General features: G+C 35.7%; 1 protein-coding gene across 6 annotated transcripts in view; it reads left to right on the forward strand.

Annotated features, from left to right (window-relative positions):
* Positions 1-15,906, forward strand: part of si:ch211-267e7.3 (ADAMTS-like protein 2) — a 67,588-nt gene that overhangs the window by 6,232 nt on the left and 45,450 nt on the right. For all 6 annotated transcript variants that reach the window (XR_005630453.1, XM_039734795.1, XM_039734796.1 and 3 more), the window contains exon 2: positions 9,343-9,485. Coding sequence is in view for 5 of the 6 variants with exons in the window: in XM_039734795.1 (XP_039590729.1) it covers positions 9,343-9,485 (143 nt within the window). In the remaining variant the exon portion in view is untranslated. The remainder of the gene's footprint in view (positions 1-9,342; positions 9,486-15,906) is intronic.

Below are 15,906 nucleotides of genomic sequence, written 5' to 3' on the forward strand. Positions count from 1 at the left end.
TCATATGTGTGTGTGTGTTATGAGCTGCATAAATTGTTCGTACTTTATATAGTAAAGATGACAGTGGTTGAAGTAAGCAAAAGTCACTTTCAACTGTGAAGAGAAGACCATTCCTAACATTGCAAAATAAGAAAACGTGGCTTGTCTGGGTCAAGAACCACCACCTGAAGTTAAAGCATCAAGCAAATAAAAAATTGGAGATCTGGGTACATGACAGCTGTTAGGCTGAGTTTGAAGCTGTGGATCTGTGAGACATCCATCACATATGCTGTTGACTCTCAGAAACTTGTTTGATTCTGTTTTGACTTTGTGTCTGTCGGACTTGTTCCTGTCAGAGCTTCCTCCAGTTTCCAAGTTGCTTTTGATGGTGTAGGAAACTATACTTACTGACATCATGGGCTTTCTGTACAGTTTCTCTAAAGGAAACACCTGCCACTTTAAGGGTTATAATTGTTTCTCTGTCTTCCTTTGTTAATTGCATTCATCTCACCACTATGATAGCAACATACTACTCCCTGCAGCGTAATGCTAACCAAATAATGCTTTAGAACGTGTAGCAACACATTTTGTTCAAACACTGCTATAATTCTGCGGGTTTATAAGTATTCAACACAAGTTAGGACACCTGTAGGAATTGTTTGCATTGGCTTTCAAGACTTAACATCCACTGTTGCAGAAAAGCTGTAAGTTGTTGGCCCATTACTTTGCTTGTTCCCTGGAAGAGACATTTCATTATTTTTGAGTTTTTGGTAACCTAAATTTGAGTGGCATGTAGATGCAATGGATGCTCCAGTTTCCTCCACCAGTCCTAAGATGTGCAGCCTAGCTGGATTGGCCTGGCTAAATTGGCCCATGATATCTGTGTCTGTGTGTTCATCCTGCAGTGTACTGCCGCCTTGTCCAGGATTTCTTTGTACCGTGGGCCTGATGCCTTCTGGGATAGGCCCCAGCATTCCCCGTGGTCCTGCTCAGGATAAGCAGGTTTGAAAATGGATAGAAGGTAACTTAATTTTTTTAACCTCTGTCAGTTTAAGTTGTTCACTGGATTTGAACTGTTTAAAGATCCTTAAAAACTGAAAAAAGGGTGGGGTGGCTATAAAACCTTCCACTGGTAGTGTGTATGTGTGTGTATGTACTCTACTTATTATAGAATGAATTTTTTTTTATACAATATAAAGGCATATTCTTAGATATACAGTGAGCTGCTATATATTTATATGTATGTATGTATGTATGTATGTATAGTATATATGTAGGTGTGTGTATATATAGTGTGTGTGTGTATGTGTGTGTGTAATATATATATACAGTACAGTATATATAATATATACAGTATATATATAATATAATGTAGTTGCCCTTTCCCACTCTTCCACACAACAAACTCAAGACCTCTTGACTTCCAGCACTTCTCCTGAGATGAAAACAACAATGTTAATAGCTGTCTGAGTTAGTGGAACATGTGACAATTGGGAATTCAATTTACAGTGTGCACACTTGGTTGAAACATAGAAAGTAAAAGGCTGTAATGCAATGTCTTTTACTGGATTAGGTAGTGTTAAAGGTGGGTTCATTAAGGGATGAGTGCTGGAGCCAGTGCACCTTTTAATTTAAAGAAACAATCTTTATAGTAGTCTTAATTACTGTTTAAGACAAAAGGTAGCAGTAACACTAAACTAGATGCAATGACAAATTCAGATGGATAAGTGCCAGTTCAAATTAAATGTGAGTAAATATAGGATTTTACAAATAGAAAGTAATCATTTTAGAAATAATTACAAAAGAGGGGGCTGAAATGCTTGAGTGCAGTAATGAAAATGACACACAAGTCCTAGTGGACTTATTATCACTGTCCACACCCAGTCAAGTACAAATCACACAAGGTCTCTTCTAGCATGTTAAATGCAGTTAGGATCTCAGTTTTACAAAAAATGAAATAACAGCAGTAAATAAAGACAATAAGAGAGCTACTAGACTAATTCCAGGATAATGGGTCTCACTTTATGAGGTAAAATTGATTTTTTTTACATAGTACAGAGAAAGTATAGGAATCGTGAAAAAATTCAACCTCAAGATTTTGATGAGTTTCGACGTTTTAGACCTTCTTGAGTCCGAAAATATCGAAATTCTGTCTGTCTATGTGTAAACACGATAACTCAAAAACTCTTTATTCTAGGTCAGAGGGATGTTGTACACCTGCTTGATATCAAAAATCTTATCAACTTTAGGGCCAGTTCCGGCAACCAGAAGTAGTAAAGTAGTAATACTTTAACTGAATACTTTCGTGAATTTTCAAGTAAACTATGGTTATAATTACAGATAGATGATTCAAGGGAATGTTTGCAGGTGTGTAGCACATAGTACTGTAGTACTTTAGCACCTTCAGATTTTAATTCAATGATATTATGAAATAGTATTGGTGAGTGGGGACTGACTCCTTTAATATTTTTACTTCATACGTATGGTATATACTGTATTTTTATTTCTTATATATAATGGTTTCATTCTGTGATCTAAAATAAGAGTATGTCTCCATTATTTTAAAAAGATGAGAAATTTCTGCTTAACATTTTTCTTTGAAAATAAACAATACTCATTGCATGCATTATTGCATTATGCTCTGTATTAAGTAATTGTAAACCTCACTCCTAACTCTCAACCAAAAAAACCAAGGGAAAACAAAAATGCCTCTTTGAAATCAAAATGGGGAAATAAATATGCAACCAGTTAAATAAAAAATGTCAGTGAATGATGACATACATTATCAGTATGTTAAGGATTGATACTGTTCTGGGCCTACTTTCTATTGCTTTCCTTTTCGTGAGAGTTGTTGCATGATGTAGAGATGCCATCTTGAGCCCTCCTCCTGAATCAGCCAAAGACCTCACACTTCTGTGCCATTCTGTGGAAGAAAAGTTGTAATCTGTCCTTTTATCCCTTTTTAAACATGATAAACTGAAGAATGGAAAACAGGGACTACTGCTTTATTTTACTTCAAGTGAAATAAGTACTAATAAGTAATATAAAAAACAAAGTTGAGTCCCAGTAAACATTTCTTGGAGATCTGCCTATATGTATGTCAGTGTATAATGGCGAAGGGTTGATGTCACCTTTTACTTTCAAAGAAGGTGCTGGCCACTGCAAGCAATCTGATTATTATGTTTACTGATGTGATTTTTACAGACATTTGAATTTTTTCTTAGTCTTAAATGATCTTTTTTGTCAAAAAATATCAACACTTGTTGTTGTTCCAAATACAGGACTCAAAATCGTTTATTTTTGTAGGCTGCCTACATTTTATTTTTCTTCCATTTGTTTGTATCTCAGGAGCTGTGATTCTTTCTTTGCTTTTTGGGTGAGGTAGGTCTAATGCTACTGCTACTTGAAACTGGTACACACAGAGGTGAATTATTTCCTATGAGTTGTAGTCCATGAGTATGAAGGACTGACAGAGGTCTCAAGCTGACATTACACAGAAGAGGTTGGCCATCACCCTCAGAAGTGGATGAGTGAGGGGTTTCCTTATAGCTCACTGAGATGGGAGCAACATCTAAGTAATCACAGCATCTCTTGGACTGGAACATCAATACTATGTTGTATTCAGGCTTTATTTATGTAAACTGTGAGTGAAGACATTTTTTTAAGCTGATCACATATCTCCTCATATTATTAATGTCTTTTTTATTCTATTTTGGGAAGAGGTTTTACATGGGATATGTGGAAGGATTGAGATTTATTTGTGTCTATTGCTCTGGTATGGAATACCATTATTGTACTCTATTTCATACTGTTTAGATAGTTGAATACATTACATTATTTAAGGAAAAAAATAAAAGATTTATCATAATGAAGAATATAAAATAAATGTATTATTTCTACTGTAAATCTGTCAGACCCCTTTACCCAACTTTTTTTTACAATCTTAGAACAGGCCGGGTTAATTGAATTGCATAGTGTCACACAGTGGATACAAGGTAGAAATGAAACCGACAACCTTGTCATTTCAAATCCGGTGTGCTTCTTGTTTATTTGTATTGTAGTTTTCTCAACTGTTTTGAGAGACATGCAAGAATAACTTTCATTGTACTACATACACATGACAATAAACACTGTATGATACTCTCTGTCATGTTGTCTGAGCAATAGAGAGTAGGGCAATGAACATGGTCCCTTTCACAGAAGATATTATTGAGCAAAAAATGAGTTGAATCAGGAAATGATGGCCTGATCGGGAAATTGGAATCTTTGCATGAATCTGGAGGAATAGGAAGGATGTAATTTTGTTTTTCAAGAGCTGAAGTTTGAGCAGAGTTTTTATACTATAGAACAGAAATGTTTTAAGCTTATATCAATGAGTGCTATCATAGAAAACCACGGAACTCATGTTTAAGGAAAATGTGTATTTACAGAAGAAGTCCCGCTACATATTTCTGTAATTTCAAAATAATTGCTTGTTTAGAGCAACTCATGGATCCCTACATTGATGGATTGAAGGCCAGAGGTCCACATGACCATCATCATCAAATTCTTCCATGTGAAGCCTGAAAACCATGAGGACTGATTAATATAATTTGTGTTTGGTAGAATGCTTAGAGGAGGCTGGGTGGTCTCATGGCCTGGATCCCCTGCAGATTTTTTTCTCCAGCCGTCTGGAGTTTTTTTTTTGTTTTTTCTGTCCTCCCTGGCCATCAGACCTTACTTTTATTTATGTTAATTAGTATTGCCTAATTTTATTCTTATATTTTGTCTTTTTTTCTCTTTCTTCATCCTGTAAAGCACATGTATGAAAATGTGCTATATAAATAAATATTGTTGTAGAGTTTGCAAAGAGAAAGCATTGTTTCTCAGACAAATTCTATGCAACAGAAGTCAGAATTGCCTGAATTATGAACAGCATCACTGAGGAAAAAGGCAACAGTCACCTGCTGTACAGGGCAAACCAGAACACATTTTGAACAGAGTAACAATGTTTCTCCCAATCATTTTCCTCAGATGTTTTCAAATGCAAAACTCAGTGGAGGAAATATGAAAAGCTTTGAATCAGAGAGTTTGATTCTGGCCTCTCAAAATGGAAAGCATAGCATGTTATGAAATGTGTAAGGATTGATGTCACCAACACCCATCCTGAGGCGCAAAGTCAAATCCACTCTGTCTGTAAAAGTACAAAGAGTTTGGTAATATTTACAGTGATAACAGCTGTGAATATACCTGAAAACATTTAACATTATTCAGTAGTTTGCTGAGAAATATTTTGGTATACTGCTGGTGATTTGCTGGTTTTTAGATTCACGATGAAATGCTTCTTTGTATGCATTTCCTTCAGCTCATTTACATTTTACCATATCTTTAGAGTATTAGAATACTATAACAAAATTGATTACACGAGCAGTATGTTGTATTGACTGTTAAATTTTTCATGTTTAAAATACTTAAGGCTTAGCTCCCATTCATCACATTAATGAACTTATGGATGTCAGACCAAGTTCAACTTTTTTAAAATTAAAAGGCCAAAAACATTGTAGGCAGTAGAGTCTTAGTTACAGGGTTCCTAGAATTTTTGAACATATGTATTGTTAGGTTTGTATAGCCATTCGATTTACATCTTTAGGATGTTCTACAATAGCTGTGCACCCACAATTATTTGTTTTTCCCTTGGATTAGCTTCACACAGGGTTATTATTTTCATTTTCCCCTGCTGACTCCAAGCCGTTGCCACATGTTGTACATTTGTTACTTTTGTGTATGTTGGACTGTTTCTAATAATGGATAACATTTGATTTAGTAATCAGTTCAGCAACCTTCCAATAATAGGGAAAGTGATATTTAAAAAACTTTTTATTTTAGAATGTTACTCCTGCATTAGTACAGTGCACATTCTTGACCTGTAAAATTAACCTCTTCAGAAATACCGTAAATGTAATTGTGCTTCAGAGTTTATTGAGAGGATTGTATTTTTCCAGCTTGAAACTAAAAAAGAAAAGTAAAAACCTCATTCAAGAGGGTTCAAAATTGTTAGTCTGTACACTGTGATAGACACTACTTTTATACAATAATTATCTGCAAATAATACATAACCTCCAAGTCCCCAAAATGAATAACAAAATGTAAGGGAACTTTTCTGTGTTCAGACTGGAATGATAACATTTGACTCACCTTTTGTAAAGAGAGAAAAAAAGTTGCCTGGATTAATTATAAAAATCATTGAAGGACTTGCCTTGGCTAAAAAAATAAAATGTTAAGTGTAAAGTGTTTTCTCGTACTATTGTTCCTTTGACATTGCATTTATTAAATGTGTTTCTAATTTTTGCAGTTAAATATTGGTCTAATAAAAATGTGAATATTTTAAGATGGTTTTCTTTAAGGTGGCATGGTTACCTGGGGGTTTGCAGCACATCTTCATAGTACAAAAACCTGAATGGAGTTTATATGGTTTTGTATCTGCAAAGTACAATAGATAATAGGAATACACAGAGACAAAAACAAGTGGTCACCTCATTTATTGTCACTAGAATATAGTGTAGTACGACAAGAGACACTGCATTACCCTTACTACTCTTACATCAAGCAGATCCTATAAACTGAGTAAGTCCTTGTGTTACTCATTGTTATTCTTTCTCTCCTTCTCTTTTTCTTTTTGTTGCAGTCTTTCTCTCACATGTTAGGTCTCATCTGAGCCCCCTGGGTTGTTGGTAAAGGCCATAAAATTTTTCAGGATCCCATTTATAGATTGTGTATAGTTTGGAGTTAGTCTTTTAAGAGTCTTTGGTCTCAGAGGGGAGAGAAGATACAGTAGTAAGGCCTCCAGTATGTGACTTTGCTCCTTATTTATGTTTCACTTTTTTGTTTGCTGTCTAACACAGAAGCTCTTAAAATGTGCAGTGGATGCTGGGATATGCGTAAGTTTACACTGTAACAGTCTTGTCCATATGCGCATAATCTAATAAAAAGGAACATTTAGATTCAAATTACTAGTATTAACACTTTAAATGTAATCTGGATCAAGTGCAACATGCCACATTTGATCCAAATCCCATTTTGCAGTATAAATGTATCCCCAGTTCATTAGTCCCTTTAAATGTACCAGTAAGGTACCTACTGAACCATCTGGAAGTTTTCTTTTGTTTATCACAAATATAAAATTTTATTTGCATTAATATCAAGAATTTTGAATGACACAACATGAACTATCCTTTAAATCAGGGGTGGGCAAAGTCAGTCCTGGAGGGCTGTAGTGGCTGCAGGTTTTTGTTCTAACCCAGTTGCTTAATTAGAAAGCAATTCTTGCCAATAATTTAATTTCATGGCATGTTAGTGCTTTAACTCTGCCATGTCAGGTAATTCTCATATCTTAGACCTTTTTCCCCTTTCTAAGGATATCATCCAAATGATCTGAAGGCTAAAATGGAGGAGTAATTCTCATTCTTTCACTTTTCTCTCTTCACTTTCCTTCCAAGTTTTTAATTAAACCCAATAGTGCATGATAAATACACACAGGTGTAAATGGTAACAAGCGAAATGGAGAAATGCTGGTCTCTTTTGTCATTTGCATGTTATTACTAATAAGGAACAATTAAAAACAAAGAATACAACTGTTTAAGACTAAAATAAGCAGCAATAAGGGTTCAAAATATTAACAAGTGAGACAACTAAAGTGAAGCAGAAGTGTTACTTGAGCAACAAGTGCCTCTTATTAAGAAATTGGGTTGGAGCAAAAACCTGCAGCCCTCCAGGAATGACTTTGCCCACCACTGCTTTAAATACACAAAAATGAAGTGAATACAATCTGCAGCTTTTTCTATTTTCACAAGCTGTTATTCTCTGGTGTACATGTAATCAAAATAATAGTATTTTTATACCTTAATGTAGTGATGTTTTCTTGAAGTGCAAGAATTTATCATATTACATCTTAAATAAGGGGTGCACAGTGCCTGCCTCACAAATCCAGTGTTCTAGGTTTACAATTACGATTTGTTAGTATGAGTGGATGTGAAGGTGGGCTGTGTGGTTACCTGGCCCTTTGTCCAGAGCTATTTCCTGCCTTGCACCTGGTGCTGTTGGCCTAGTCTCCAGGGCCTCGTGACTATTGGATTAATCTTCTTTGACAATGCTGTGCTGTGCTACATGTTAAATCACTAATAATACAGTAAGCCTTGTAAAGCCTAATAATAGGTTCAGTAGATATTTACTGGCTCTTTGATTTGGGACTGGTAGGATCTGGCAATGCTCATTTCATCAATGATAATCTCCAATAATTAATTAGGTGACATTTTTTTTTTGCATATTACATGAGTAATATAATGTTGTCTTCATATTTGTACTTGCTGTTTGGCTGAGAAACACATAGTCTTGTCTATGTTTTGATGGTGTTCAGTATTCTGCTTGTGAATTTTAGTTTTTTTGGCATTTAAAGCATTGTTTAATTTTTCTCTCATATTTATTAAACTTTATTAAACTGGGTGTTTCACTTCTAGTACCTAATAAACGCTGTTTTATTATAATATTTAATGGTCATCATGATGATTTCTTAATTTATCAAATCATTTACTTCGGAGAAGATCGATTCTATCTTGAAGCATAAGAATCATCACATTTTATTGCTTGAAAGCAAATACTTTTGTTTCAGTGTTTAAAAGTGGTTCATGTCCTGTTATAGTAGTGCTTGAAGGAGTGATTAGCTCAATGTCTAGACAAGAAGAGTCAGGTTAATTTAACCACAAATGTTCACCCTTTCATCTGGCTCTCGTTGAAATCTGTGTTCTCGCCTTTTTTCCCTGCAGCCCACCCCCTTTCAATTCTTGGGCAATAACTCACAAAAGTCACGTCAAAGTTTTTTCTTTCTTTTTTTTTTAAATCTTGGCCCCTCTTTGTACTTCTTAGAAGAGTGAAAAGGAGAGATTTGTGGCCAAGCTTGAGTTCTGTTTCAGATTTAAATCACAGCGTCTCTTCTTATTTGAGTATACATTTCCCCATAGGGTAGTATCTTAGGAAAATAAAGTGTAGGAAGATTTGCTTTCCATCATGAGACAAAAAAAAAACTATAAAGGCATGAATACTCCTCTGGGATGTAGTTGAAAGTATAGTCAAAAATGGGAAGGACACTGCCTGAGAGTTGGCACTTATGTCTAAAGACATACAGTACAGGAACTCTTTTAGTGAAACAGGAAGACACCAGCCTTTGTGCGTGCTGTTAACCTGCAGGTGGAATAAAATCTCACATCAAGTATAAACTGTATAACTCTTTAATATTCCCTACTTGTGTGTTGTATGGGGCATTTTAATGTTGCTGTTGGAGTAAATTGCTTAACCTTGTGTAATAAGTTTGATTACCTGGTTCTTTGTCAGGGCAGCAGTGAAGGGATAGAGGTGGACCAAATCTACTCCCAAGACGTTGCCAGATGGTGGGGAGAATGGAGCTCCTGGTCAACTTGCTCTCGCACGTGTGGTGGTGGCGTGCGTTCCCAAGAAAGACACTGTCTACAGCAAAGGTACATAGTTTTAATGCTTACTTGACTAAATTTCATCCCATCATGATACTATCAAAGAATTACTAGCATATGTAAGTGGTGATTATTTAATATGCATTAACAATAAGATGGTAGGCCGGGCAAAGCAAGAAAGTCTTGGGCTATGTTTCATTTCCCACTGTATTGGTTAATGCTCCTTATTCACAGGAGCAGTTAATAAAGGATGGTTTAAAAATTCATTTTTATTAGTTTGTACCCGTGGTATAAAGACAGGTGCAGACTACAGTCCACCTTAATAAAAGGGATTAGTGTCTGTGTGTCCCTCTGATTGCAATTTTTCTGTCATCACAAACTTTAACACTGCTTTTACGAATCCTATACCAAATGGTATATAACAGAGACATATACTCAGCCAAAAAAAGAAACGTCCCTTTTTCAGGACTGTGTATTTCAACAGTAATGTTTTAAAAATCCAAATAACTTTACAGATCTTCATTGTAAAGGGTTTAAAAAATGTTTTCCATGCATGTTCAATGAACCATAATCAATTAATTAACATGCACCTGTGGAATGGTCGTTAAGACCTTAACAGCTTACAGAAAGTAGGCATTGAAGGTCACAGTTCTAAAAACGCAGGACACTAAAGAGACTTGTCTACCGACTGTGAAAAACACCCAAAGAAAGATGCCCAGGGTCCCTGCTCATCTGCGTGAACGTGCATTAGGCATGCTGCAGGGAGGCATGAGGACCGCTGATGTGGCTAGGGCAATAAATTGCCATGTCCGCACTGTGAGACGCCTAAGACAGCGCTACAGGGACACAGGAAGGACAGCTGATCATCCTCGCAGTGGAAGAGCCCGGATCTCAATCCCATTGAGCACGTCTGGGACCTGTTGGATCGCAGGGTGAGGGCTAGGGCCATTCCCCCCAGAAATGTCCAGGAACTTGCAGGTGCCTTGGTGGAAGAGTGGGGTAACATCTCACAGCAAGAACTGACAAATCTGGTCCAGTCCATGAGGAGGAGATGCACTGCAGTACTTCAAGCAGCTGGTGGCCACACCAGACACTGACTGGTACTTTTGAATTTGAGCCTCCCTTCATTCAGGGACACATTGTGAAACATTTTTAGTTTATGTCTTATGGTGTTGACTCTTTTAGTGTTCATACAAATATTTACACATTAAGTTTACTGAAAGTAAAAACAGTTGAAAGTCAGAGGACGTTTCTTTTTTTGCTGAGTATATATACATGGCATGGTGTACTAGAAACATTAACGCTGAGGTCTACATTGATTACTTAGATTTCATCTCCTCTTGGATGGGTTGCACAGCTAGTCCACATATACTTTTCAAAACTTCCTTTCCTTTGTAAACAGTTATTGAAAGTCGTGTTTTAAAATTGTCATCATGACTGTCATTGGGTCACGGGGGAGGCAGGTTTACTGAAATACATGGTAATTATGATTAATGTGATTATGAAAACTAAAAATCAAATCACAACATTCTGTACACTTATTCTTGGACAAAGTAGATTTCCTAAATCAGTCTGTGTGTGTGTGTGTGTGTGTTTTAATCATTGCCTGTTGTGAAAACTAAAAGGGATACAGATACACAGATGGTGGTGGTTCTTGTTCTTAGTCTGTTATTTAATAATAATCTTTAATAACATAATTCTCCACTTTAGTACAACTTAACAATGATTATAGTTAAAAGTTTTAAAGTTAAAATTCCTTTGCTCCCATAGTGCATGACATAATTACCTAGGTAGTATTTCTGCCATTCAGCCTTGAGTTATAGTCCCTGTAATCATTCTCTGGCACATCATGTTCTTTTAATATTGAACAAACTAATACTGTATATTAAAATATTGAAATACCAAAAATGTCATTCTAAATATTATCTTTGATATAATTTTATTTCTATCAGGTGATTTAGCAAATGCTAAACTCAATATTCCTAAAATGTAGGCACTAAAAACTTAGGGAGGAATAGATTTATAGCGGTTTAATATATCAACTGTTTTCAGGGCTTTTTAGCATTACAAACCATGTTAAGTCTGTTAGACTATATATCCCATAATGAATTTATATTACTGAAACACTTGGAAAGTTACAATTTCACAGGAATGTGATCTCATGTGAATTAGTGAAGAACATCATAAACAACAATATTGGGAAATTTGTCAAAAGTCATTATATTGACTGTGATGTGACATTTGTAAATTACAGATCTCTTCATCCAAATCTTGATGACGCTGATTGTGGTTTTATTTTATTTATTTGGCAACCTAACTTTACAATACTGTAGAGCACAACTTAATGAAACAAATAAAGATAATATAGCAATACAATAGCATACTTTGAAAGCAGTTTGTGAAACTTTGCATGCAGCCAAACAAAAGAGATCAATCTGAAGTGATTCTCTGCATAGGATAAAACAGAGAGTGAAATAAAAAAATGTTAAGCAACAGTCCCAGCATGTTTATTTTAGGAATATGTTAATGTGTTCTTGCTAAGTTTTGGTAAAATTCTGAATAGATGCTTAGATACACATAAAGAGATTTTTTTTTTATTTTCCTTTTTGAGATAATGTAGAACATTGCTTTCCAAAAAAGTTAGAGAGACTGGATTGGGATACTTCCAGTTGTGAAAAAGGGTTCTTCTGTAAATAATGCGGCATAGAATATTATATGGTCCTCTGTGTGGAGTTTGCAGTTTCTCTCTGTGTCTGTGGGTTTCCTCTCACAGACTGACAATGCTAAACCGAGCCTGGTGCATTTGTGTCTGTGTGCTCACCCTGCAATAGACTGATGCTCTGTCCAAGGATTGTTCCTACCTTGTGCCCAATGGTGGTTAGGAAAGGCGTCAGATTTCCATGTGACCCTGCCCAGAATAAAGCAGGTTTGGAAGATGAATGGATGGATTACTCTCTCTTAGGTTACTTTTTATTTTTGAACAAATCATAAAATACAGAAATAAGTAACGTGTATACTCGCGTATAAGTCGGGTCTTGAAACCCGAAAAATCGATCATAAAATCAGACCCTGACTTATATGCCGATTCAAAAATGCGACACTTAATTTTTTTGTTCTTTCCATCTTCTTGCCTCCTCCAATCTCTCATCAGTTTCTTAGACGCATCGAATTTTGTTGCAGCAGCGCAGTTACCAATTTCTTTTGCTACTTCAACGATGTTTAATTTAAAACCAGCTTCATATTTTTTCTGATTGAACGCTCCATCGTAGATAAGGGATGCTCTTACGATAAAGGTGTATGAGGGTGTGAGATACAAAAAAACACAAATCAGTGCACACGTCACTTTGGAATTGTTCAGGTAATACCGTGTGGTCACGTAGGCACAATAGACAGACAGAGGTTAGGAGCACACGCTGATACGGCGCATTGCCGCACCCACGTAGAATAAAAAAGGCAGTGCGTTCTGTGGACAGGTGGGCATTAGGATATCATAATCCCTTGTGCCAACAGAGTGAGTTTACCGCATTCGACTTATACGACCGACATTATAAAATACCAGAAATTATACTGTACAAGCAAGTTCAGACTTATCAGTGGGAGAACTTATTCGTGAGTATATACGGTAATAATCCTTCTTTCTGAATTTGCCTAGAGTGTCTTGTTGGTTAGGACACCTGTCTTAGAGCTCTAAATAACTAGGTTCAAATTCTGACCCAGTCTCCATCTGTACATACTGCACTTTATACGTTTCTCTCTCTCTCTAAATGGGCTTTTTTTTTTCCAGGTTTTTGCTTTTTTTTCCTCATATCTTAAAATGTTTGTTTGGTTAGTTAGTTAATGTAAAATGTCCCAGTGTGAGTGAATATGGGCATATGTCACTGTATTAGTAGTGCAAAACAGTGGATAGCAAGTAAATACATTTGTATAAATCAAAACAAGGAAAACAGCATAATTCACCACAAAAAGAGAAATGATCAATAATTGTTCTAGTACACTTTACCATACTGCAATATTTGCAAAAAATTACATTTAGCCACAAAACCTGGCAGGTTGATAAGAGTAATGTTCCTGATCAGAGCTTTAGCTTTGTATAAAACACGATAAATTAAGATTAGAAAATGTAATTTAAGGAGAAGGTAGCAGTAGTTGAAAGGAAAATGTTAAAAGTAGATTCAGTCTAGGTACATTATATTAACCGGAAGACACATCAGACTGTAAGCAGGTAGTGGCAGGACAACCTGCCTGGAACACTCCAAGGGATATTATCATTTGTCATTATTATTTAGCTGATGCCTTCATCCAAGGTGATTTACAGGATCAGGATACTTTACAACATTGTACTGATATTTTTACAGTTTCCTTGCTCGGGGTAACATAGTGAGTCAGTGCAGGGACTTAAACAGCTGGGGATTAAACCGCTTTAGCAACTAAACCACACTACCTCTAGTTGACTGTGAGTTAGCTCCAGCCCAACTATTGACTGCAGCAGAAACGGTACATGATTACAAAACCTAAAAACCCTGTCGTCATGCTGTGTAAGTGTTTGCTTCAAGTGTTTCCACTCTGCTACCGAATAAAATGGCCTGTAATAGATTGTATCAACAATGTGAAGTGTCAACTCGATTACCTGCAAGTAGTGCATACTTGTATACAGTATGCAATATAAAAGTTTGTTTTCCATGTATAAAAAGAAACCTCTTTTATTTATTCGTTTATGTGGAGTATTATTGTACAGTGCTTCATCCATACACTAATACATGACAGCTGTTGGTGTTTCAGCTTGTTTTTGAATGACCCTATTATGTCTCGAAACCTGCTTTTGCCATTTTTCTTTTCTAATTTTTTATATCTATTAGATTTGTTTCAACCATATGAACAGTATTTTAGAAACATGTAATCATAAACAAAAAACAAGTACAACTGTTCATAAAGTTCATAAATGGTTTTGAGTCAATAATGTTTTCAGCAAGTGCAGTCAATTGTTAATTAAGCCTAGTTCAGATGTTCTGGGAGGATATAGTGGAACAATGGTACTGTAACTATCTATTTATTCCTAATTGTTATAGGAGAACTGAACAAAAATATTTGATCTTGCAGTAAATGTGTACAGCACACTGTACCCCGAGGTCACTTGCAGAGTTCATGGACTATGCCAAGAGTCGCCCATCTGTGTACAGCTGACACGATGCCGTATCATTTTCTTAAATGTAATTTATGGCACATTTTCAGTGTCTGGCAGACTTTTAGCATTTAAAGTGAAACACTATAGTAGCAGCTTTGAAAGTATACAACACTTTAACTTCATTGGCAGAGGCTGTGATTTTACCCTATGTGAAATATTTTTACCTGGCCCAGCTTTATGGTGTCTGGCACTGTTATAAACTTTCACTCTTTTGAATTTTTGATCGCATCAGTTTTTGTTCAGCAGGTGTATGGTGTATCAACAACACAACTCAACTCATTATTCTTTACACTGTGCTATCACATACACTGAGAATTTGTTCATCCTTACTGTTAGTATGCAACATCGCTACTGATGAATGCAAATCTGTCCACAGATAGCTTTAATCTTGGGGGATCACTGTTGATTATAAACAGTCCTCCTTCATACTGCATGTTAGTGTAAAACAGAATCTGATATAACAGCAGTGTAAAACTACAGAACTGCTCCAACATAGGAAAATAACTTGTGTGCCATTTAAAAGAGGCATAAGAATTCTGTATTAAATTAAGCAATGCAAATACTAATGACTAACCAATACATAAAATTGCAATACAATACCTAAGAAGCGAGGCATTTGCAAAATGAGAGGCACAGATACATTTCCAGCCTAACTAACTCAATCTAATAAATCAATTACTATCTTAAATAATGGATTTCTCAGTGAGGTACATTGCAAAACGAAGGATGAAAGCTAGAGTATTAGAAAGCTATACTGCCCTGAAAATGCATTTACTTTACGGCACTTCCCTAGCTATCGTTCTTGGCACATTCCTTATTGATGTGTTAGTTATTTTAGCAGATACAGTAATTTGCTGGTATGTTTTGACATAATCTACATTTGCCTTTTTAAAAATTAACTTCAGCTCCATCCAGCTGTGCTTTCAGCTTTCCTCCCAGTGTGACACTTGAACGGGATAACTGGGCTAGAATATGTAAGAATTAATGTATTTTTACTTTAAAAATAAAAAATGTAAGAAGGATTTTGAATGTACTTCAAGTTAAGTATCTGTGAAGCCACTAAAGTTAACCATAAGTGGACTATTTGGCTTTGTTCGATGGAATAAACATTTCGTTTGCCTGCATTCTTTCAAAATATTACTTTTGCTTTTGAAAAGTGGTTATTCAATTATTATTTTATTGGGAGTCCTATAAACAGTTTTGCAAGGGAAATTAAATGCAGTGCCATATACTGTATAGAGAGTAAAATAACTTCAGGACAAAAAGGATTATTGTAGGTATTTTAGC

This window comes from Polypterus senegalus, chromosome 14 (assembly GCF_016835505.1).
Source record: "Polypterus senegalus isolate Bchr_013 chromosome 14, ASM1683550v1, whole genome shotgun sequence".
In the NCBI taxonomy this organism is placed as follows: Eukaryota; Metazoa; Chordata; class Cladistia; order Polypteriformes; family Polypteridae; genus Polypterus; species Polypterus senegalus.